This window comes from Cetorhinus maximus, chromosome 25 (assembly GCF_964194155.1).
Source record: "Cetorhinus maximus chromosome 25, sCetMax3.hap1.1, whole genome shotgun sequence".
Lineage (NCBI taxonomy): Eukaryota > Metazoa > Chordata > Chondrichthyes > Lamniformes > Cetorhinidae > Cetorhinus > Cetorhinus maximus.
The window spans coordinates 41,904,038-41,929,391 of NC_135903.1; the positions used below are offsets into that span (position 1 = coordinate 41,904,038).

General features: G+C 44.3%; 1 protein-coding gene across 2 annotated transcripts in view; it reads right to left on the bottom strand.

The window, feature by feature from the left end:
* LOC144668071 (solute carrier family 15 member 2-like) overlaps positions 1-25,354 on the bottom strand; it is a 158,743-nt gene that overhangs the window by 75,004 nt on the left and 58,385 nt on the right. For both annotated transcript variants that reach the window (XM_078529841.1, XM_078529840.1), the window contains exons 3-9: positions 23,551-23,603; positions 21,726-21,807; positions 10,236-10,377; positions 8,620-8,706; positions 6,190-6,289; positions 3,797-3,887; positions 1,333-1,410 (exon numbers count right to left, since the gene is read on the bottom strand). In XM_078529841.1, the coding sequence (XP_078385967.1) occupies positions 1,333-1,410; positions 3,797-3,887; positions 6,190-6,289; positions 8,620-8,706; positions 10,236-10,377; positions 21,726-21,807; positions 23,551-23,603 (633 nt within the window). The remainder of the gene's footprint in view (positions 1-1,332; positions 1,411-3,796; positions 3,888-6,189; positions 6,290-8,619; positions 8,707-10,235; positions 10,378-21,725; positions 21,808-23,550; positions 23,604-25,354) is intronic.

Sequence of the window (25,354 nt, forward strand, 5' to 3'; positions counted from 1 at the left end):
TTACACAAGTTCTTTATTTTAGCCTCACTGTACATTATTTACCCTGCACGCAATGACTGCAGTGTACGTCAACCATAGGGTCTATCTCAACCTGTAGGGATGGTGTGTGCACTCTCCTGCTGTCATTAATGGTGACACTTACATAATGATAGCCATTGGTGTCCTGCTGGGCTAAGTATAAAGCCTCAAATCCAATCGATCACTAAGACTTCTGCAACATTGCTCACCCCACCTTTAAGTCAGCTTCTCACACAAATCTTTGTCCCTTCTAGACTTGACTACTGCAATGTTGTCCTAACTCACCCGTATTTGTCCACCAACTCCCACTTATCCATCTCCGCAAAGTCCTGTCTGCCTTCTTAAAATTAATCTCAAACCAAATTTTTATCGATCCCTTCTTTAATATTATCCTTGCTTCTCTATGAGGCAGTTTGCAATCCATTTTAACCTTTGCCTTCCTCTCAGTCAATAGTTGATATAAACAGCTGAAACAAAAGGGAGGAGTCAGGGGTTGTGTCCTGCCTCTGACACAGAAGATGAAGGGTTTGAGCTCCAATCCAGATAGGCCTGGTGAGTGTAGTTAAATTATGGTCCCTAAGCACTTGGCTGGCATCCAGCTGGTTTCTCAGATCTGGCTGAAGTGATCACTGGTTCAGGATAGCGTTCCGGTTGAGTTCAAGACCCTCTCCAGACAGTGACTGGGCCACCATTTCCACATACTGTGTTGACATGCATTGGGGGGTACATGTATCCATTGGGTGTGGCTAGTCCCCATCCCCCGCCCCACGCTGTCATGGGTAGTCGGGACTCTGTAGCCTTGGTTGGCACCCACAGAGAAGAAGTTACTACCACAAGGAAGGCTACTCTTCCCTAATGAGTGGTTCAAGACCCTCACATGTGTGACTAGAGATTGGACCTGATCTTCCTCAGAACACAATGGACAGAAACTAAAGTGATTGTAAAAATAAAGAAGCTGGAAATTTGAATTATAACAGAAAATGCAGGAGATACATAGAGGGTCAATTAGCATCAAGTTAACATTTCAGTGTAACTCTTTGTTAGAACTGAAAACTGAAAGATAAATAACAGGAGGATGGGAGGAAAAGAGGTCGGGAACTGAGCACGACAGTGTTCAATCACTGAGAGGAAGGCAAAGGTTAAAATGGATTGCAAACTGCTTCATAGAGAAGCAGGAATAATATTAAAGATAACTTCAATTTACACTTCCCTTCTAATGAGTGGTCTACAAACACTAGCATATCTTAACTCACCAGATGTGTGTGTTCAGCACTGAGTCCACAGAAAGCAGGTTCACACAAAAATTAAACTTACCTAGAGCAAATAACATGGTTACTGCAGGCACTCCAAATGCCAGGGCGTAGCAGTCTGAATCAAAACACTGGACATCCTCTGTGGGCAAAGACAGAGCATAGTTAATATAACAGTAACTACTCTCACTTTCACTACACTCTCCAGTGTATGTAATACGGTGCACCACTCAGACATTGGTACATACTAGTCAGACAGTTGGACTCACTGATCAGACCATGCGAAAGCAAAATACTACCGATTCTGGAAACCTGAAATAAAAACAGAAAATGCTACAAGTTATCAGCAGATCAGGCAGTATCAGTGGAGAGAGAAACATCATACCTATTCCCACTCTCTTTGGCTGTTGCATCATGAAATCTTTTGTTAATTAATCTCTCCTGCCCTCCACCCTATCACAGGCCTTCTCCTTTGTTCTTCCTGCCCCCTCTCCCCTTCCACTGCTCAAAATCTATTACATTTCGATCTGTCTTCAGTTCTGATGAAAGGTCATTGACCTGAAACATTGGCTGATGAAGGTAAATGGACTTTTGGCTGACCCATCGCATCCCCCATGGCGGGTCTCACCAAGGTGGGGCCGGAAAATCCCAGCATTAACTATGTTTCTCTCCACAGATGCTTCCTGGCCTGCTGAATATTCCAGCATTTTCTGATCAGACAATAGTTATACTGGTCAGTAAAACGCTGCATTGATCAACTATCAATGCACAGTTGCTAAACAGTAATTAGTCAGATATTGCAATAAACACAAATAATAATGCCTAATGTGGGTCAGGTGGTAGATTGGACAGATCAGATATCACTGACAGACACTGGGGCAGATCAGATATCACTGACAGGCACTGGGACAGATCAGATATCACTAGAATGCACTGGGACAGATCAGATATCACTGACAGGCACTGGGACAGATCGGATATCACTGACAGACGCTGGGACAGATCAGATATCACTGACAGACGCTGGGACAGATCAAATATCACTGACAGACACTGGGGCAGATCAGATATCACTGACAGGCACTGGGACAGATCAGATATCACTAGAATGCACTGGGACAGATCAGATATCACTGACAGGCACTGGGACAGATCAGATATCACTGACGGACACTGGGACAGATCAGATATCACTAGAATGCACTGGGACAGATCAGGTATCACTGACAGGCACTGGGACAGATCAGATATCACTGACAGGCACTGGGGCAGATCAGATATCACTGACAGGCACTGGGACAGATCAGATATCACTGACAGGCACTGGGACAGATCAGATATCACTGACAGACGCTGGGACAGATCAGATATCACTTGAAGACACTGAGATAGATCAGATATCACTAGAATGCACTGGGATAGATCAGGTATCACTGACAGGCACTGGGACAGATCAGATATCACTGACGGGCACTGGGACAGATCAGATATCACTGACAGACACTGAGATAGATCAGATATCACTGGAAAATACTGAGACAGATCAAATATCACTGGAAGACACTGGGACAGATCAGATATCACTGGAAGATACTGGGATAGATCAGATATCACTGGAAGATACTGGGATAGATCAGATATCACTGGAAGACACTGGGATAGATCAGTTATCACTGACAGGCATTGGGACAGATCAGATATCACTGACAGATGCTGGGACAGATCAGATATCACTGACAGACGCTGGGACAGATCAGATATCACTGACAGACGCTGGGACAGATCAGATATCACTGACAGACGCTCGGACAGATCAGATATCACTGACAGATGCTGGGACAGATCAGATATCACTGGAAGACACTGAGATAGATCGGATATCACTGGAAAATACTGGGACAGATCAAATATCACCGGAAGACACTGGGACATATCAGATATCACTGGAAGATACTGGGATAGATCAGATATCACTGGAAGATACTGGGATAGATCAGATATCACTGGAAGACACATGGCCAAACATGAAGCCAAAAGCCTGAACCAGTATTGGGCTCTTTTCTTTAAAGTTTCTATGTATTTATGGTCTTCTCCTTCCTATCTCAGTCATTCAGTTTAGTTAAGCCTTGGGTCTGTGTGTGGTTTATGTCCTAGCAGGACACAGCCAGCCATTCCCCTCTCAGCTAGATACAATGAGCTCACTACTTACTGTCACTTGATAATTTGGAATCAGAGACCAAGATGGGCACTCTGCCCAATCTGTTTCTCATGTATATTGGAGACTGATCTCAGTCTTTCACCTTGCGGTCAATTCATCACTGTGAGGCTGGCTCCAGGTATCTGTTAATGCCACCCCAGAGCTACTGGCTGACGAGAATTGCATTTCAGTGGCCTCCCATATTCATGGTACCTGTCCCATCAGCATTGCCGCAGAACTTTCCAGGAGTGAACTTGTGAAACAGTTTATTTCTGCAGGATATTCTGATCTTGCCACCAGTTCATCAGCTTTACTCACTGAGCTTCCTCACCTCTCAGAATTGGGATGGTGATCCCTGCAATGAAAGCAGCCAGGTTCATGAAAAAGTAGAAGAATGAAAAGTACATCCGATAGCCTTTCTCCTGCCAGGAATAAATAAACCCAGTTAGTAACAGCACAGATTCCAACTCACTCTGTCCCAAATGCTTGCACTGATATTTAAACTTCCACTTTCTAGCCTTGTTCCTCTGGTAAATTTACTTCAGTTAGATGGAAGTACTTCATTGGCTGTAAAGTACTTTGGATGTCCTGAGGTCATGAAAGGTGCTATATAAATGCAAATCTTTCTTTCTTTAACTCATCACTGATGTGGCAGGTGGGAGCATGGTTACCTTGGGCCGTTGAGACTACCAGGTGACAAACTGACCCTGGAGCAATGGGGGGGCCTCACCTCAAACCAAGAAGGACTCTTATTTCCTCCTAGAATCTGTTAGGGCAACCTTAAAGCTAAATAAATATTGTTGGAAAAGCTAATATCTGATTGGAGGGATATGACTGTTTATTGCAAATCTCCCGAGTATATTGACTGAATTAATTAAATGAAGAGAGGGATAGATTGTTGCTTTAGACATTAAAATGTTGTCTATCCAATGGAGTGAAGCAGGTGTGGATGTTGGTTTTGTGCATGGCTACCAGCCTGAATGGGTAGTTGGGAATGAGCCCTGCACTAGAACAAGCCAGAGACTGGGCACCGGGACTCATTTAAATCAGGTTAACACGCTCTAGGCACCTGCTCCATGCTCTCAAACAGCTCGCAGGCGAAACAGGTGACAATTGTGCGTATCTGTTACGCCAGAAATGGTCAGCAGATAGTTCTTGAAGGGGGAGGTGTTTACAAGGACAGAAGGTGATTGGGAGGCCTGGCAGTGGTCTTTGGGACAACCGAGGGGGCAGGAGACCATAAGACCATAAGACATAGGAGCAGAAATTAGGCCATTCGGCCCATCGAGTCTGCTCCGCCATTTAATCATGGCTGATAAGTTTCTCAACCCCATTCTCCCGCCTTCTCCCCATAACCTTTGGTCCCCAGGAACTGGAGAAGGACAGCGCACTCTTGCTGTGCCTATGTCAGCTCTGTGCTAGAGAAATCCTGACCTACAGTCCCACTTTCACCCATAACCCTGCATCTTTCTCAATTCTAAAACACATGCAATTTTTCATTAAAATGTACAACGATTGTTGTCTCAGTTACTCAGTAAACCTAAGATAAAAACAAAATACTACGGATGCTGGAAATCTGAAATAAAAACAGAAAATGCCGGAAAAAGTCAGCAGGTCTGGCAGCATCCGTGGAGAGAGAAACAGAGTTAACATTTCAAGTTCATATGACTTCTTCAGACCTGCTGACTTTTTCCAGCATTTTCTGTTTTTATTACTCATTAAACCTGTTCATCTTTTCAACATATTTACTCCAAAAAGTAATTTGGTATTTCTGTGTGAGAATCCGCCTCATTCTGGGCTGTGACGTGAATCGGACTTGAGACTTGTTATTGGTTCTTAAGCGAATCCACTCTTACAATCAATGGTGGAAAGGTATTGAGCCACATCATAGTTCTTGCTTTTCATTTAGTTATCACATGTATCACGGTGAAGTAATAAAAGAGAGAATTTGCATTTATGTTGCACGTCCCAAAGGCTTCAACCTGTTCAGGATCCTGCGCTGCTATTTGAAGAAGAGCTGGGAGTTTTCCAACATTCCTCGCTCAAAGATTCATCTCATTGTTGTGTGTAGAATCTTACAAATATACGAACAATGACAGAAAAGCAATGCCTTACTGACAATCCCCACTCTACACAAAACCTTATGATCTCATGGGAAAGGCAATAAACCAGATAAAGACCCAGGCCAGTTACAGGAGGAAATATGGAACTTTCCCTGCAACACCTTTAGATGATCGAAACTAGGCCAGAATCCCTTGCAGTCCTACCTTTTTTGTGCAACGTGATCTCTGCCCCTATCTGTAACGGGTTCAGTTCTTGCTTGAGTCAGTGAGTCAGTGTTGCTGTGGTTCATTTGGCCCCTGTGTCTGTCTATAACTAGTGACTCCTTCAAAAGTAATTTATGCTAAGCACATTATAATGCTTCTCAGCAATGTGACGAGGCACTTTCCTTATTTTGGCAATAGTCCGATCTTTCCCATGTTATTGGAAGTAAAGGGTTTATTAGATAGAATTAGACATGATTTACAGTGGAGAAACAGGCCATTTGTCCCAACTGGTCCATGTTGGTAGTTATGCTTCACTCGAGCCTCCTCCTAACTCTCTTTATCTAACCCAATTAGTATACCCCTCTATACCTTTCTCCCTCATATGTTTACCTAGCTTCCACTTAAAAACAACTTTCCAACCCGAACTCTCAATAACAGACGGTCAGTGTGTCCTCACCTCTTTTCCGCCAATCTGATCAGCACCAAAGGGTGACACATTGGATCGGATTCCACCAGATCCCAGGGAAACGAGGAACAGCCCAAGGTAGGCACCCAACCTACAATCAGAAAGAGAGTCCAGTCAGTCTTTACTGAGTATAGGTGATGTAGGAGCAGTGAAGTGGAGGGGAGCACAGTAGGCCATGGGCTCAACTTTAACTCACAGCAGGAATGGGGTGATAGGAAAATCTCCCCTTCCTACCCTAAGGAGAGTTCAGCATGAAGCTGGGACCATTTTAACATGAGGATCTCATTTCTGCAAAGCAGCACTGTACCCCATCAGGAACTGGAGGAGTGTCATTGTAGCCAGCAGGAGCAGGAATGGGTCAGGAGTTCAAAGATGCTGGAAGCTATTCCCTAATATGAAGTTAGCAATGGGGAGGGAAGGGGTTTGAATGAAGGTCTCAGCAATGAGAGGAAGAGGCAAAACTGGGGCTAGGGAGCCCAAGGACTCCTGCTCCCGTACAAGGATTCCACAGAAAGGTAACATTAATACTCATTGAGGTCTCTTCCAGCTCTCTGCTGTCTCCCACCAAGTCCTGCTGTCCAGTTTGGCTCTGTGCAAGATTTCCTCCATTTTAAGTTAAAATGCGGTTGCAATGCCAATGACATTATTAGGCACAGATCTTTTATATAAAGTAGGCACCCGCTTGCTTGGGAACGGCTGCCCTGTCATGTCCGATCTTAGGTCACTTAAGATGGTGGTGGGGTGGGGCGGCGTGCGCAGGAGCATTATCGATCCCTTCCCCCTCTGCCCCGTGCCATCTTAAACCCCACCACCCCTTCCCCCACCAATCATACTCCCAGCAGAATGGTAGGTAAGATCAACCCTCATGTGTTGCTGAACTATCCCATCAATTCTGTGGTGTAATCATGTTTCCATCATTCTACAAATGGTGGACTGCCCAGTCTTGGCTGCTGGACAAAGCTACCAAATGTCAGTCGCTTTTCCTAAGGAGGGGGCAGAATTTCAGAGCAGAGATCATCCAAGATGCCTGCAAATACTAAGTTTCTTGAAAGTACCCTCAATTGTCCTTAATAGTTTCTGCAGCAACCATCCATGAAATCTCCATAGCCCCTGAACCAGAGGCTCTTTACAGATCTTTCAGACTCAATTCGGAGACCCTCCATTGACTACTGGACAGGTCCTCCAGAAAACCCCCAAACTCCTCAAAAGCCTGCTCCATCAAACTATCCAGGGTCAAGATTGATCACATTATCAGGTGCCCAACCCAGGAGCAGGATGGGGCAGGACACGTGACACTGGTCTTGGCAGTGCCAGCAGATTTTTGCCACCCCTGACTGACCTTCTTTACAAGGGTACTAGGAAGAATACTTCAGGTTTTGGTGAGGGATAGGGGTCTCGGCTAGGGTTCAGCCACATTGGGTCCATTTCACCTCCAGGATGTTCAGCACTAGGTAGATGGGGCCAAGGAAATACCAAGTGAGGGAATTTCACCTCCCTACAACTCCCATTGCCAGCCTCGCCTTTCTGGCAACATAGATAATGTTTGGGGTGTGTAGAGATATCTTCCCAAAACAGTCTCCCACCAACAGAGTCTCGAAGCCAAGATGTGTCCAAGATGTACCAATGTGGTCCACATCCACGTTTTCAATCAACTAACATCAGGAGCGGACCTACAACCCTACGAACCTTTGGGTCCCCTATGTTAGTTCCAAGGAACAAAGAAGACTCATGAAGCGGGAGATTTTGATTATTGCTTGGCCGCCAGTCCCCATTACAAACAGGTTCTTGCCATTATGAGGCTCCCATGTCCTTTATATTGTCCAGGTGCAACACAGGCTGCCAAACAAGCAACACTCAAGATTCAGCACAGGAAATTAGGCCAAAGCTATCACCAGCATGGTAACGGGGGGGGAAGAGAGGTGTGGGGTAGGGTTTGCAATCACTGGGGTGCAGAGGTGGCGGGGGGGGCAAAAGGTCAGATTATGTTTTATGGGCCCTGAAAATTCACTCCTGCTCCTCTGAATCCCAAAAATATAATCCGACACTTACCTTTGGGTAGGTGGAATTGATCTGAGTCTGCACTGCCCTGTACTCTTATAAAGTAGGTAACTAGGAAACTATTTACATCTTAGAAGCCAGGTTTCCAAATCAAAAGTGTCATATCGCCTGAAACACAGGTGGGCGATATGGACACCTGGCAGTAGGTCCCTTTCAAAATGGCACCAACTGAATTGTTGGTTTTTAATGGGATGCCAAAGCTGCCAACCCCATTCTGAGGTCATTCCTACCCCAGGAATACCTGGTGAAGAGGGTGAGAACCGAGCCCAGTGGGGGTACAATGAAATGAAATGAAGGATCACAGCTGGTCATTCTGTAACTGTCTCCTTCCCAGGCACACTCAAGAAAAGTCTCTTTACTCACCCAGACCGCCCCATTAGTCCTGGAATAGCAGTCACTGACAGAACAATGGAACCAGCCAGGTACACTACAGAAAGCATGAGAATAGTCCTGTAATTCAAGATTGAGAAGATAAGGGTTGGATTCACTGTCATAGAATCAACTCAATAACAGCATCTGAGGATCGCCCAGCATTACTTAAATGGTCAATGATCCATTTACCCTATCCAGACCCATTGGCTCTCTAATATAAATAGAATAATAGAATCTTACAACACAGAAGGAGGCCATTCAGCCCAAGGTATCTATGCAGGCTCTTTGAAAGAGATATCCAATTAATCCTACTCTCCCCTGCTCTGCAAATCTCTCCTTTTCAATTACAAATCTAACAGCATAAAAAATTCTCCTATTCTCTCCCCCTTTTTAGCCAATTTTCGTAAAACTGAGTCATCTGGTTACCAACCTCCCAGCCAGTGCAAACTGTTTTTCCTTATTTAGTTAATCAAAATCTTCATGATTGTCAACATCCATACTAAATCTCTCCTTAACCTTCCCTGCTTTAAGCAGAACTATCCCAATTCTCTAAAATAGTCCCAGTATCCCAAGTCTTTCCTCATAACTACATCCCCAGGATTACCTTTGTGAATCTATGCTGTACATTCTCCCTGGCTTTAAAGGGGCACCCAAAACAAAACACAAGAATCAGCATTGAGGGAGTTGTACATAGTTCCAGTGGCAGGGGCTCCAGGTCACCAGGTGGCTTTGTTCCCTGGAAGACAGATCTGCAATGCCAGTTTACCTGCTGGGTGGTGAAGGTGGAAAGTGCCCCCATCGCTGTAGCCCACACATCTACTACTTTCTGGACTTCAAGCATCGGGAGGCGCTTGCAATGCCCCAGCAGTGAGTAGAGCAGGAGATAATGGCTGGATAATTGGATCAAATATTTCTGTGACACCCCACCATAACGAAACTGAACAACTGAAAGGCTAGCTGGTGTCATGTGCCACTCTCCGCCACAGATGAGAGCTGGCACTGTGAGTAACGTCATCTGTCCTGAGGGCATCAAGACCAACTCACAAAGGTAAGTACAGATTTTGAGAGGCCACATGACCAACCAGCTCACTCTTTCTTAGAAACCTATGATGGCCCCGTGTCAGTGTCTTGGAGTGAATCCAGGCATTGTATGTAACATTCAGTGCCATACTTCAAGTAAGAGCATACACATAGGTGGAGGCCATTCAGACCCTTGAGCTTGTTCCATCATGGTTGATCTGTATCTTAACTCCATAACCCTTAATACCCATATCCAACAAAAATCTATCAATCTCAGTTTTGAAATTTACAGTTGATTCCCCAGCCTCAAAAGATTTTTTGGGAGAAAGAATTCCAGATTTCAACTACTCTTTCTGTGAAGAAGTTCTTCCTGACATCAACTTTAAATGGCCCAGCTCTGATTTTAAGTTTTGATCCTGTCCTACCAGAAGAAATAGTTTATCTCTATCTACCCTATCAACTCCTATAATCATCTTCAACACTTAAATTAGATCAGCTCCCCTAATCTCCTCTAAGAGACAGTGAAAGAACCTCGAATCTGTCTTAGTTCCGTTCAGGTAGTTGTTCAGTTCATTGTTGACTCATACCTGTATCGCCCAAAACAGAAGTCCGAGAAAAAAGCTCCCACGATGGTGAAGGACGTGGAAAGGAAGATGAAGACATGGTAGAGGGATGTGGCTTTGCTCTCAGATAGGATAAGTGCATTAGTTAAATACAACACTAGGACAGCTGAAACAAAACAAATGGGAAAGAGGGTTCATGGATACTGGTTACAGACTTGGCTGAACAAAATTGTCTTGAACAAATTATCTGAGTGCCTTGTGAAGTGAAGTCATTATTCTGCATTATTCTGGCTCAGTTGTAAGCGTTCTTGCCTTAGAGTCAGAAAGTTGCGGGTTCAATAGCCATGCCAGAGACTGACATCAGAATATTCAGTGACTGACCGTGTCAACATGAAATATCCAGTGAATAAGCTTCTGACTCCAGAATACAGTATATTCAATGAATGAAGTTCTGACCCCATGATAGTCACTGAATGACTCTCTGACCCCAGGACATTAAATTAATGAAACTCTGACCCAATAAAATTCAATGAATGACCCTCTGATCCCGTGGCTTTTTAAATTCACTCACGGAATGTGGACATCACTGGCTCAGCCAGCACTTATTGCCCAACCCGAATAGCCCTTGAGAAGGTGGTAGTGATCCACTTTCTTGAACTGCTGCAGTCCATGTGGTGCAGGCACACCCACAATGCATTTAGTGAGGGAGTTCCAGGATTTTTACCTAGCAACAGCAAAGGAACGGTGAAACATTTCCAAGTCAGGATGGTGTGTGTCTTGGAGGAGATGTTGCAGGTGGTGGTATGTATCTGCTGCCGTTGTCCTCCTAAATAGTAGCAGTCATGGGTTTGGAAGGTGCTGTATAAGGAGCCTTGGTGAGTTCCTGCAGTGCATCTTGTAGATGGTACCCACTGCTAATACTGTGCGTATTAGAGTGAATGTTTGTGGACGGAGTGCCAATCAAGGAGGCTGCTTTGTCCTGGGCGGTATCAAGCTTCTCAAGTGTTGTTGGAACTGCACTCATCCAGGCAAGTGGAGAGTATTCCATCACGCGCCTGACTTGTGCCTTGTAGATAGTGGATAGGCTTTGGGGAGTCAGGAAGTGAGTTACTTGCCGCAGGATTCCTAGCCTCTGACCTGCCCTTGTAGCCACAGTATTTATACGGCTAGTCCAGTTCAGTTTCTGGTCAGTGGTAACCCCCAGGATGTTGATAGTGGGGGATTCAGTGATGGTAATGCCATTGAATGTCAAGGGGTGATGGTTAGATTCTCATTGTTGGAGATGGTCATTACCTGGCACTTTTGTGGTGTGAATGTTACTTGCCATTTGTCAGTCCTAGCCTGGATATTGTCCAGGTCTTGCTGCATTTGGACATGGACTGCTTCAGTATCTGAGGAGTCACGGATAGTGCTGAACATTGTGCAATCATCAGCGAACATCCCCACTTCTGACTTTATGATGGAAGGAAGATTATTGATGAAGCAGCTGAAGATGGTTCAACCCAGGATACCATCCTGAGGAATTCCTGCAGTGATATCCTGGAACTGAGATGATTGACTTCCAACAACCACAACCATCTTCCTTTATGCTAGGTATGACTCCAATTAGCAGAGAGTTTTCCCCCGATTCCCATTGATTTCAGTTTGTGCTAAGGCTCCTTGATGCCAAACTTGGTCATATGCTGCCTTGATGTCAAGGGCAGTCACTCTCACCTGACCTCTTCCTCCCCTCCTTCACACCCCCATCTCCCCTCTTCACCCCTCCATCTCTATCTCCTTCACCCCACCTCCCTCTCCTTCACCCCCATCTCCCATTCCTTCACCCCCCAGTTCCCCATCTTCAGCCACCCCATCTCCCCCTCCTTCATCCGCATCTTCCACCTCCTTCACTACCATGCTCCCCCTGCCCCCGCTCAGTCACTCATCTCCCCTTTTAATTTCACCCTCCACTTCATCTACTCTTCAAGGTTTTCTGCAGTATTAAGCTCTCGGTGTCTGGAATGAGATTCCTTTTTTTGCCTTATCTTACCACCTAAACACCTTGTCATCCAGGGGACTCTAGATTTGGCTGTCTTACCCTTTTTCTTTGCAGGGACATGTTTACCCTGTATCCCTTGAATTTCTTTATTGAATGCCTCCCACTGCTCTGACATACATTTACCTTCAAGTAGCTTCTTCCAGTCCACTTCTGCGAAATTACTTCACAGCTTAGTAAATTGGCCTTCCTCAATTTAGAAACTTTACTCCTATTTTACTTTCTCCCCTTCCATAACTATGCTAAATCTAATAATCATTACCACTCAAGTGCTCTCCCACTGATACTACTTCCACCTGTACAGCTTCACTCCCTAAAACTAAATCAGGAACTGCCCCCCCCACCCCCACCCCACACCCACTCCAAACTCTTGTTGGGCTTGACACATACAGGCTCAAAAAAAATCTCCTGAATGCAATTTAAGAATTCTGTGCCCTTTGTTCCTTTTACACAGACTGTATCCCAGTTATATCAGGGTAATTGAAATTCCCCCAGTGTTATCGCTTATTGTTTTTGCATTTGTTAGAAATTTACTGCGTACAGGCTCGGGCTATTTCAGTATCTGAGGAGTCACAGTGCTAAACACTGCAACTGTCAGTCAATATAGTGAGCAAGCACAAGGACAGGAGCTGGTCACTTTGTGCAGCTAGTCACAGAGTGTGAGATGAGGAATTTGGTGAGTGAGGGAATTTTAACGGTGAATTTTAAAGGTTAGTCTCTTCCTAAAATCTAGTCTAATTTACTTTCAGAATTTAACTACTTTACAATTTATTGTTAAAATTAAGTTTCCTTCAGTCTTAGTCAGGGATAAACAGGCTCCCTCCAGGAGTGTCAGCTGTAATTAGTCAGTTAAATAGGTAGCTAGTTTGAACTAGTTTCTCCAGCCAGCAGTGCTGACTCATCTCTACAATTTCAGCGAGTAGAAATAGGGGTGGTCTTGCTAAGCGCATGAAGCAGACAAGCACAAAGACAGCAGCTAGTCACAGACGTAAGCTTGGGAATTTGGTGACTGAGGGAGAAGGTGCTGGTCATGTAAGGAGTTGGTCATGTAACCTCATGGCCTGGAATATCCCCCCCTCTATCATTACCATCAAGTCAGGGGACCAACCCTGATCAATGAAGAGTGCAGGTGGGCATGCCAGGAGCAGCACCAGACATACCTAGAAATGAGATGAAGCTATAACACAGGACTATTTGCATGCCAAACAGCATAAGCAGCAAGTGATAAACAGAGCTAAGCGATGCCACAACCAACAGATCAGATCTAAGCTCTGCAGTCCTGTCATATCCACTTGTGAATGATGGTGGACAATTAAACAACTCACTGGATTAGGAGGTTCCACTAATATCCTCATCTTCAGTGATGGAGGAGCCCAGCACATCAGTGAAAAAGGTAAGGCTGAAGCATTTGCAAAAATCTTCAGCCAGAAGTGCCAAGTAGATGATCCATCTCGGCCTCCTCTGGAGATCCCCAGCATCACTGATGCCAGTCTTCAGCCAATTCGATCAACTCTACGTGATATCAAGAAATGACTGAAGGTACGGTATAGTGCAAAGGCTATGGAGCCTGACAATATTCCGGCAATAGTACTGAAGACTTGTGCTCCAAAACTTGCCATGCCCCTAGCCGAACTGTTCCAGTACAGCTACAACACTGGCATCTACCCAGCTATGTTAAAAATTGACCAGATATGTCCTGAACACAAAAAAATGCAGGATAAATCCAACCCAGCCAATTACCACCCCATCAGTCTACTTGATCATCAGTAAAGCAATAGAAGGGGTCATCAACAGTGCTATCAAGTGGCACTTGCTTAGCAATAACCTGTTCACTGACGCCCAGTTTGGGTTCCGCCAGGGCCACTCAGCTCCTGACCTCATTACAGCCTTGGTTCAAACTTAAACAAAAGAGCCGAACTCCTGAGGTGAGGTGAGAGTGACTGCCATTGACATCAAGGCAGCATTTGACTGAGTGTGGCATCAAGGAACCCTAGCAAAACTGGAGTCAATGGGAATCAGGGGGAAAACTCTCCACAGGTTGGAGTCATACCTAGCACAAAGGAAGATGGTTGTGGTTGCTGGAAGTCAGTCATCTCAGTTCCAGGACATCACCACAGAGTTCCTCAGGGTAGTGTCCTAGGCTCAACCATCTTCAGCTGCTTCATCAATGACCTTCCTTCCATCATAAGGTTAGAAGTGAGGATGTTCACTGATGATTGCACAATGTTCAGCACCATTCGCAACTCCTCAGATACTGAAGCAGTCCATTTTCAAATGCAGCAAAACCTGGATAATATCCAGGCTTGGGCTGACAAGTGGCAAGTAACATTCACACCACACAAGTGCCAGGCAATGACCATCTCCAACAAGAGAGAATCTAACCATCACCCCTTGACATTCAATGACATTACAATCACTGAATCCCCCAGTATCAACATCCTGGGAGTTACCATTGACCAGAAACTGAACTGGACAACCATATAAATATGGTGGCTACAAGAGTAGGTCAGAGGCTAGGAATCCTGTTTCTGACTCACCAAAGCCTGTTCACCATCTACAAGGCACAAGTCAGGAGTGTGATGGAATACTCTCCACTTGCCTGGATGAGTGTAGCTCTCACAACACTCAAGAAGCTTGGCACCATCCAGGACAAAGCAGCCCGCTTGACTTGTGCTCCAAAACTTGTCGTGCCCCTAGCTGATCTGTTCCAGTACAACTACAACAATGGCATCTACCTGGCTATGTTGAAAATTGCCCAGGTATGTCCTGCACATACCTGCACATCCACAAACATTCACTCCCTCCATCACTGACGCACAGTAGCGGCAGTGTGTACCATCTACAAGATGCACTACAGGAATTCACCAAGGCTCCTTAGACAGCACCTTCCAAACCCATGACCACTGCCATCTAGAAGGACAAGGGCAGCAGATACATGGGAAAACCGCAACCAGGAAGTTCCCCTTCAAGTCGCTCACCATCCTGACTTGGAAATATATCGCCATTCCCTCACTGTCACTGGGTTAAAATCCTGGAACTCCCTCCATAACAGCACTGTGGGTATGCCTATACCACATGGACTGCAGTAGTTCAAGAAGGCAGCTCACTACCACCTTCTCAAGGGCAATTAGGGATGGGCATTAAATGCTGGCCCAGCCAGCAAAGCCCACATCCTGTGAATGAATTTTTTAAAAAGTATCCACTTTAACTTTGAGTTTAAATGAGTGTGGAGAGCAGCAGGCCAGTTTATAAGATCCAGGGGGCTCAGACTGTGGACCGACCCTGTTTTGAGATAAATTCAAAGAATGATGTCAGAGGGAAACAGCTAAGTTATTGGTTGCTAAGTATTTTGCTCATTTTTCTTTCAAAACTCTGTTTTTTTCCTTCGGGGTAATTGTAAGGTTTAATTAGTACTAATAATGTTTACTAGCAACAGTAAAGCTAATTAGGAGCAATAGGGACTATATTTCTAGTCTTCAATTTATAATAAATAGTCTGTAAAGTAAAGTTAAGGTATGACAGGGCATACATGTGGAATGTGCATCCTGTAACACGTGGAAAGTCATGGATGCTTCCTGTGGCCTACACGGCCACATGTGCAGGAAGTGTCACCAGATTCAAAAACTTGAGCTCCAGGTTTTGGAATTCGAGTGATGGCTGTAAATTCCCCGGTTACATCTCCCGGTGATTCTCTGAGAGATGGTGTAAATTCCCCGGTTACATCTCCCGGTGATCTCTCTGTCTCGCTGAGGTGCTAAGGCTGAGAACTACGTGGATAGCACATTTAGGGAGATGGTCACACTGCAGGTTATGAGAGAACAGGCAGAGAGGGGGTGGTGAATGCCAGACAATCTAGGAGGGCCAGGCAGGTAGTACAGGAGTCCCCTGGGTCCATCTCGCTCACTAACCGGTTTCCTGTTTTCGGTACTGGCGAGAGCAATGGTTCCTCAGAGGAGTGCAGCCAGAGCCAAGTGCATGGCAGCACGGGTGGCTCAGCTGCACAAGAGAGGAGGAAGAAAAGTGAAAGAGCAATAGTGATAGGCGATTTGACAGTTAGGGGAGCAGGCAGGCATTTCTGTGGCCGTAGATGTGACTCCAGGATGGTGTTGTGGCTTCCTTGTTCCAGAGTCAAGGGCATCACTGAGCGGCTGTAGGTCATTCGTGGGTGAACAGCCAGAAATCATGGTCCACATTGGTACCAACGACATAGTAGGATGTGGACCTGAAAGCAAGTTTTAGAGAGCTGAGAAAGAGATTAAAAAGCAAGATTTTAGAGGCAGTAATCTCAGGATTACTCCCAGTGCCACTTGCTGGTCAGTACAGAAATTGGAAGATCGAGCAAATGAATGAGTGGTTGGAGAGATGGTGCATGAGGGAGGGCTTTAGGTTTCTGAGGCACTGGGGCCTGTTCTGAAGCAGGCGGGACCTATACACGGCGGACAGGTTACACCCTAGCAGGACCAGGAGATTTACTGGTGCTGTTGGGGAGGGTTTAAACCAGTTTGGTAGGGAGATGTAAACCAGGGAGGGAACTCAAATAGGAGAGAAAGAGAGCACCAGCTTAGTAGGAAGAAAAGTAGTAAGAAAAATTGAAAGGCAGCGGAAACAAAGGCCAGCACCAAATAGGGTAAAAATATAGAAAAATGTTAAAAAGGCAAAATTAAAAGCACCCTCTCTGGATGCATGCAGCATTCACAACAAGGTAGATGAATTGATGGCACGAATAGAAGTAAACGGGTATGATCTAATTGCTATCACAGAGAACCTAGTCTCTGGCTGCAGGGTGACCAAGGCTGGGAACTGAATGTTCAAGGATATTCAACATTTAGGAAGGATAGGCAAAAGGAAAAGGAGGTGGGGTAGCACTGTTAATAAAGGATGAGATCATTACATTAGTGAGACAGGATCTTAGATTGGTGGAGCTAGGAAACAGCAAGCGATAGCTAACATTGGTGGAAATTATTTATAGGCCAACTAACAGTAGTAGTAAGGTAAGGCACAGTATAAATCAAGAAATTAGAGGTGCATGTAACAAGGATAATGCAGTAATCATGGGAGACTACAATCTACATATGGACTGGGTAAACCAAATTAGCGCTACTGCTGTGAGGGATGAATTCCTGGAATGTAAACAAGATGGCTTTCTAGAACAGTTGTTGAGGAACCAACTAGGAAATGGGCTATTTTAGATGTAGTATTGTGGAACGAGGAAGGGATCATCTCATTATAAAGTAGCCTTTAGGGAAGAGTGACTATAATATAATGGAATTTTACATTAAGTTTGAAAATGATATTGGTCATTCCAAAACTAGGGTATTAAATCTAAACAAAGGAAACTACGAAACTATGCAGTGTCTGTGGTAGATTGGGAAACTACATTAACAGGTGTGATGGTAGACAGGCCATAACTAGCCTTTAAATAATGAATACATGGTTTACAACAAATGTACATCCCTTTGAGGTACAAAAACCCAACAGGAAAAGTGAGCCAACCATGGCCTAACAAAACAGGTTAAAGATTATATTAGATCAAAGGGGTGGCCAAAAAAAGTAGTAAGCCTGAGGATTGGGAGTTTTTTCGAATTCAGCAAAGAAGGACCAAAAAACTGATAAAGAAAGAGAAAATTGAATGTATGAGTAAACTAGCGAGAAACATAAAAACGGACTTAAAAGCTTCTAGAAGTGTTTAAAAAGGAAAAGATTAGCAAAGACAAATGTGGGCCCATTACAGGCAGAGACTGGAGAATTTATAATGGGAAATAAGGAAATGTCAGTGAAACCAAGCAAATACTTTGTGACTGTCTTCATAGAGGAAGATGCAAAAAACCTTCCAGAAATACTAGAGAACCAAGGGACTAGCAGGAATGAGGAATGGAAAAAAAATAGTATTAGTAAAGTAGTACTGGAGAAATTAATGGACTAAAAGTTGATAAATCCCCTGGACCTGATGATCTACTCCCAGAGTATTGAAAGAGGTGGCTGTAGAGATAGTTGATGCATTGGTGATCAACTTACAAAACTCTATAGATTCTGGAAATGTGCCTGCAGATTGGAAGGCAGCAAACGTAACCCCACTGTTTAAGAAAGGAGGGAGAGAGAAAACGGGGAACTACAGACCTGTTAACCTGACATCAGTAGTAGAGAAAATGCTAGAATCTGATACAAAGAATATGATAACTGGACACTTCAAAAATAATGGTAGGATTTGCAGAGTCAACATGGATTTATGAAAGGCAAATCACTTTTGGAATTTTTTGAGGATGTAACTAGCAGAATAGATAAGGGAGAACCAGTGGATGTGGTGTATTTAGATTTTCAGAAGGCTTTCAGTAAAGTCCCACATAAGAGGTTAGTAAACAAAATTAGAGCACATGAGGTAATATACTAGCATGGATTGAGAATTGGTTAAAGGACAGAAAACAGAGAGTAGGAATAACGGGTCATTCTCAGGTTGGCAGGCTGTGATAGTGGGGTACCACAAGGATCAATTCTTGGGCCCCAGCTATTCATAATCTATATCATTGATGTGGGGACCAAATGTAATATTTCCAAGTTTACTAATGACATAAAACTAGGTAGGAATGTGAATTGTGAAGAGGATGCAAAGAGGCTTCAAAGGGAATTTAGGCGTGTTAAGTGAGTGGACAAGAACATGGCAGATGGAATATAATGTGAAAAAATATGAATTTATCCACTTTGGTAGGAAAAACAGAAATGCAGAGTATTTTTAAATGGTGAGAGATTGGGAAGCGTTGATGCCCAAAGGGACCTTGTTGTGCTTGTTCATGAGTCACTGAAAGCCATCATGCAGATTGCAGCGAGCAATTAGGAAGGCAAATGGTATGTTGGCCTTTATTATAAGAGATTTTAAGTACAGGAGTAAATTATCCTGTTGGAATTGTTTAGAGCCTTGGTGAGACAGTACCTGGAGTATTGTGTACAGTTTTGGTCTCCTTACCTAAGGAAGGATATGCTTGCCGTAGAGGGAGTACAACAAAGGTTCACCAGACTGATTCCTGGGATGGCGTGATTGTCATATGAGGAGAGATTGAAGAGACTGGGCCTGAATTCTCTTGAGTTCAGAAGAATGCGAGGTGATCTCATTGAAACATACAAAATTCTTACAGGGCTGGTCAAGGTAGATGCAGAAAGGAGGTATCCCCTAGCTGGGGTTTCTAGAATCAGGGGTCAGAGTCTCAGAATAAGAGGTAAGCCATTTAGACAGAGATGAGGAGGAATTTGTTTACTCAGAGGGTAGAAAATGTTTGGAATTCTCTACCCCAGAGGGCTGCAGAGGCTCAGTCATTGAGTATGTTCTAGACAGAGATCGATAGATTTCCAGACAGTAAAGATATCAAGGGATATGGGGATAGTGAGGGGAAAATGGCATAGAGGTAGAAGATGAGCCATGATCTAATTGAATGGCGGAGCTGGCTCAAGGGGATGAATGGCCTACTCCTGCTCCTATTTCCTTTGTTCCTATCCCCACTTCTGCCATTAGGGCATTGATGAAGCAGCTAAAGATGATAGGGCCTGGGATACTACCCTGAGGAACTCCTGCAGTGTTGTCCTGGGCTCACCATTTTCCTTTCTGCTAGGCATGACTCCAACCAGAAGAGAGTTTTCCCCCATTCCCATTTACTTCAGTTTTCCAAGGTTCCTTGATGCCACTCCCAGTGAACTGATGCCTTAATGTCAAGGGTAGTGACTTTACTTCAGCTATCCAATTCAGATCTTCTGTCCATATTTGAACAGAGGCTGTAATGAGGTCTGGAGCCAAGTTGTCCTGGTGGAACCTAAACTGAGCATTGATGGGCAGGTTATTGCTGAGTAAGTGCCACTTGATAGCACTGTCATGACCCCTTCCATCACTTTGCTGATGATCGAGAGTAAACTGATGGGGTGGTAATTGGCCAGGTTGGATTTGTCATCCTTTTTGCGGATAGGACATACCTGGGCAATTTTCCACATTGCCGAGTGGAAGCTAGTGTAGTAGATGTACTTGAACAGCTTGGTTAGGGGTGTGGCAAGTTCTGGAGCACACATCTTCAGTACTATTGCTGGAATGTTGTCAGGACCCAAAGCCTCCGCAATCTCCAGTGCCTTCAGCCATTTCTTGATATCACATGTAGTGACTCGAAACAGCTGAAGAATGGCATCTGTGATGCTGGGAAACTCAGAAGGAAGCCGGTATGGATCATCTACTTGGCACTATGACTGAAGTTAGTTGCAAATGCTTCAGCCCCTTCTTTTGCACTGACATGCTGGACCCTCATCATTGAAGACAGGGATATTTGTAGAGCCCCCTCCTCCAGTTAGTTGTTTAAGCGTCCACCATCTTTTACGACAGGATGTGGCAGGCCTGCAGAGTTTCGATCTGATCTATTGGTTGTGGGATTGCTTAGTTCTGTTTATAGCATGCTGCTTCCACTGTTTAGCATGCAATTAGTCCCGTGTTTTGGCTTCACCAGGTTGGCACTTCATTTTTAAGTAAGGCTGGTACCAATCCTCCAATGTGTCCCTACATTTCTTATTGAACTAGGGTTGGTCCCAGGCTTCAAGGTATTGGTAGGGCGGAGGGGATATGCTGAGCCATCAGGTTGAATACAATTCTGCCGATGTTGATGGCGTACAGCACCTCGTGGATGCCCAATTTTGAGCTGCTAAATCTGTTCTGAATCTGTCCCAGCTGGCAAAGTGTTACTGCCACACATGTCCTCAGCGCAAAGATGGAGCTTCATCTCCACAAGGACTATGTGGTGGTCACTCCAACAAATACCATCAAGGGCAGATGTATCTGTGATAGGAAGACTAGTGAGGATGCGGTCATGTAGGTTGATTCATGTTGATTCTCTCGCCACCTGCCACAGGCCCAGACTGCCAGCTCTGTCCTTTAGGGCTCTGCCAGTTTGGTCAGTATTGGTGCTGTCATGTCACTTTTGGTGATGGATATTGAAGTCCCCACCCAGAGTACATTGCTATCCTCACTGCTTCTTCCAAGTGGTGCTCAACATGGAGGAGTACTGATTCATCAGCTGAGGGAAGATGGTATGTGGTAATCAGCAGGTTTCCTTGCCCAGATTTGACCTGATGCCATGAGACTGCATGGGGTCTGGAGTCAATGTTGAGGACTCCCAGGGCCACTGCCTCCCGACTGCATACCACTGTGCCGCCGCCACCTCTGGTGGGTTGGTCCTACTGATGTACAAGACATACCCAGGGTCTGTGATGGAGGAGTCTGGGACATTGGCTGTAAGTTATGATGTGTTGGCAATGGCCCACTAATTTCTGGATATTTATTAAAAGCCTTCCTACCCCTGAATAGTGAAACCCTCTTAGCCAAACATATTTATGGAATGACTCTCCGATTCTAAGATATTTTGAGAAGACCTCAAGGATCCTTAGGAAACAATCTATGGCCCCTGGAATATGTAGGGAACAACACTTAACCCCAGATATTTATAAAAATTTTCCTTTACCTCGTACCCCAAAGTAAGTAAGTTTTTCAAAGAATTCAGTGATCACAGTGAAGACAGCAGCATAAGACAAATCGAAGATTTTCTGGAAAAAAAAAACAACAATTAAACCAGAGTCTGGAACCAACATTTTAATTGGACCAAGCCTATTCCTAAACGGGGGCCTTTAGTGTCCATCCTTATTTCCCAATTTTCTCTCCTGCTGTCCTGAAGTAGAGATTCGTTGCTAGCAGGTATCCTCCATTAGCACACCAGAGTCATCCCACATCAAGCTAGACCAGGGGTCAGCAAACCTATTTTTTTTTTAAATTATCTAATATAAAAGCTATTGCGAGACACAAAATCAAAATTTGACATTTTTACACCAAACACTTGGCAAATTGCCAAGTGACTCTGGGTGAATGCATAATTTGCATATATAATAAATATTGAATTTGTGTATCAGTAGGAAAAATAGAAATTAAAGTAGACCTGACTATAAATTGTAACATTTTTTTGACTTTTCTAACTATAATTTTGTCAGCAGAGTCATCTTTAAAACAAACTTTAACTTAAGATTTGTAGAATTAAGACCATTTTTTCAGCCATCGATTCTCGTGATTTTAATAAAAAGCTTTTAATGTGTTACAGTTCACTCAGAGAGTCTGAGCTGCTGTGACCACATACACTTTTAAAAATACATGTTGTAGTCTGGAGCTGTGGAGAGTCATGGCAGAGGCTCCAATTTTCTTTCCGCCATAGGGCTGACCAGGATTTTGGTTCGGGATTATTCGGTAAGAACGGATTCTCTCCCGCTCTTACCACCGCCGATTGGTATGTAATGGAAGGATTTTCAGGTTGATAATCAACCTGTTTGGTCAAGTTATGAATGCACCTTCCTAGACCATCAAGTCCTGGGGTGGGACTTGAACCCAGAGCTTCTGGCTCAGAAGCAGGACACTATCCACTTCACCACAAGACCTAAAAGGCTTCTAACAGTACATTCAAATAATTTATCATCTCAACTATAGTAAAAATAATAATGGTCTTTCCTTGAATCTCTGTAACTATTGTGTAGCTATACTGCTCCAACAGGTTTATCTAGAGCATGATCATGTTTTTTGTTAAAATAATTATTCAAAACTGTAAATTGCAGCATAATGATCAGCTCTTACTTTTCTTAGCTTAATTTGTTTTAGGCATTTTCATGCTCATATGATCCAACTAGAAAAGGTTGGGAGGCGTAAATGAGCTGTGGCCCTGGAGTCACAGGTTGCAGACCCCTGGCCTCGATACTGAATGTTCAGCTGTGGTGGGATATCACAGCCCAACCTGATCTCAACCTCGCTCAAATCCCAGGTTTGAGTGCCAGTCAGGGCCCCAGTAGAGATGTCACATATGGCCTCCCTATCAGCTGGACTGTGATCAAGTGTGCCTGATCCAGGTCATTATCCTGTGTGAATGTTACATGGAGACAGGATTGGGCTAAGCTTTGAGGGCATCCATGGCTGTACTCACACAGGCAGGATGACCATGTGTTTGAAAGTGTCCATGATCATGGTCCTGATCTACTGTCAGAGTCAGGTCCCTGGGGAGGGGAGTTTTAAAAAGTAAACAATTACAGACCATTAAAGTGAAGTCTCCCTCTTATCGTGAAACTTTGTTAACAATGAAATTTCCCTGATACAGGTGAATCACTCGTTAAGGTGAAGATCGAGTTTACAACAATTCCATTTACATTAATGCATTCAACCTCATCTACAGAGTCAAGTTATACGAGACAGTGTGGGCAGATAGAAAGCCAGCTCACCAGCAACTCATCCCACCCCAGCACATAACCCAAACTCACCAGGAACCTTCCCCAGGCTCGTCCGCTCACTTTGGATGACTCCGGCTTTGAAGCTGAAACAAGAGACACAAAGATGCTGATGGGTTTCAGGACAGTGAGATACTACAGTGTGTGTGGAGCTTTACTTAATAGACTAGGGTTTTGCTAGTGAGTGAGCCAACGACATCACAAGAAGACATCATCAGTGTTGAGAATATATAATGAAGAATAATCAGGATGACCCCAGACTTGGGAATCTAAGGGAAGTTATTTTCACTCTAGTGTTCCCAAAATGTACCCCCTAAACTTCAAAGAAATGTAATGAATTTTCATTTGTGACAACCAAACTGAAACTGAAGCTGTCTGGATTATGAAAGGAATTGATCCAAACAATGTCCCCTGTGGTGGAAGGATAAAATCTAATGGAAGGAAATTGGGAGTAAGGAGTATTTCACCCTAAGGCTAATCATGCAGTGGAACATAGGAACAAAGGGACAGGAGTGGGCCATTTAACAACAGTACCACCAACCCCACCTTCCACCCCCCCGACCACCCCTGCAAACAAATGCCTGTTCCACCATTCAATGAGATCATATCGACCTTCAACATAACTCCATATATTCCCCCATTGTCTCTATGCCTTGTTACCTCTGGTTAACAAAAAATTCTCTATTTCAGCTTTAAAATTGACAATTGATCCAGCATAATTTGCCATTTGCAGAAGAGAGTTCCAAGCTTCTACCACCCTTTCCATGTAGAAGTGTTTCCTAATTTTACTCCTCTAATTTTTAAACTATGCCCCTAGCAGTGGGAATAATTTCTTTCTCACTCTCTCTACTCTATCTGTTTCCCTTAATACCTTGAAAACTTCAATCTCATAACCCTTTAACCTTCTAAATTCCAAGGAATACAACCCTAGTTCGTGTAGTCTCACCTCATAATTAAATCCTTGGAGTCCAGGTATCACTCTGGTAAATCTATGCTACACTCTCTCCAAGACCATCATATGGTTGCTAATGTGTGATGCCCAGAACTGCTCACAGTACTCCATATGTGGTCTCACCGGGGCTTTGTGTGGCTGTAGCATGACTTCAATCACATTGCATTCTAGCCCTCTAGAAAGGCCAGCATTCCAATAGCCCTTTTAATTATGATCTGTGCCTGTACATAACTATTTAATGATCTATGAACCTGGACCCTGAAATCTCTATGAACCTCCATTTTTTCTAGTTTCTCATCATTTAGAAACTTCACAGTTGTATACATTTTAGTTCCAAAGTAGATGGCTTCACATTTACCTACATTGAAATCCATTTGTGACAATTTTGCCCATTCATTTAATCTATCATTGGCCCAGATCTTCTGGTCTCTGGATTGTCGGAGACTGGACGTACAACCCAAAATGCACATTGGGACCCCGCAGAAGTCCCAAGACCCACTGTGAATGTCTCCAATTCTGAGCTAGAGTCAGAGACTTCAACCAGTTCCATGGGACTGAATTATTCACACTGACCAATCCACCTGCCACCCGACCCACCTACTACCCGACCCCCTGCCACCCGACCCACCTACTACCCGACCCCCTGCCACCCTACTCACCTGCCACCTCACCCACTTAGGCTACCCAGCCTACCACCCTACCCATTTATGAACATTTATCCACTCACCCATTCACTAACATTCACACTGGACATTTAAACTTACCATACAGGAGCTAGTGCCATAAAAAGGTGGCTTGCCTTGTCTTACCCCTGACTCTACAGCGCTGTGAGTGAGCTCTCTGATGGACACTGCACTCCGCATTCCTGGAGGAACCAGCCTCAGA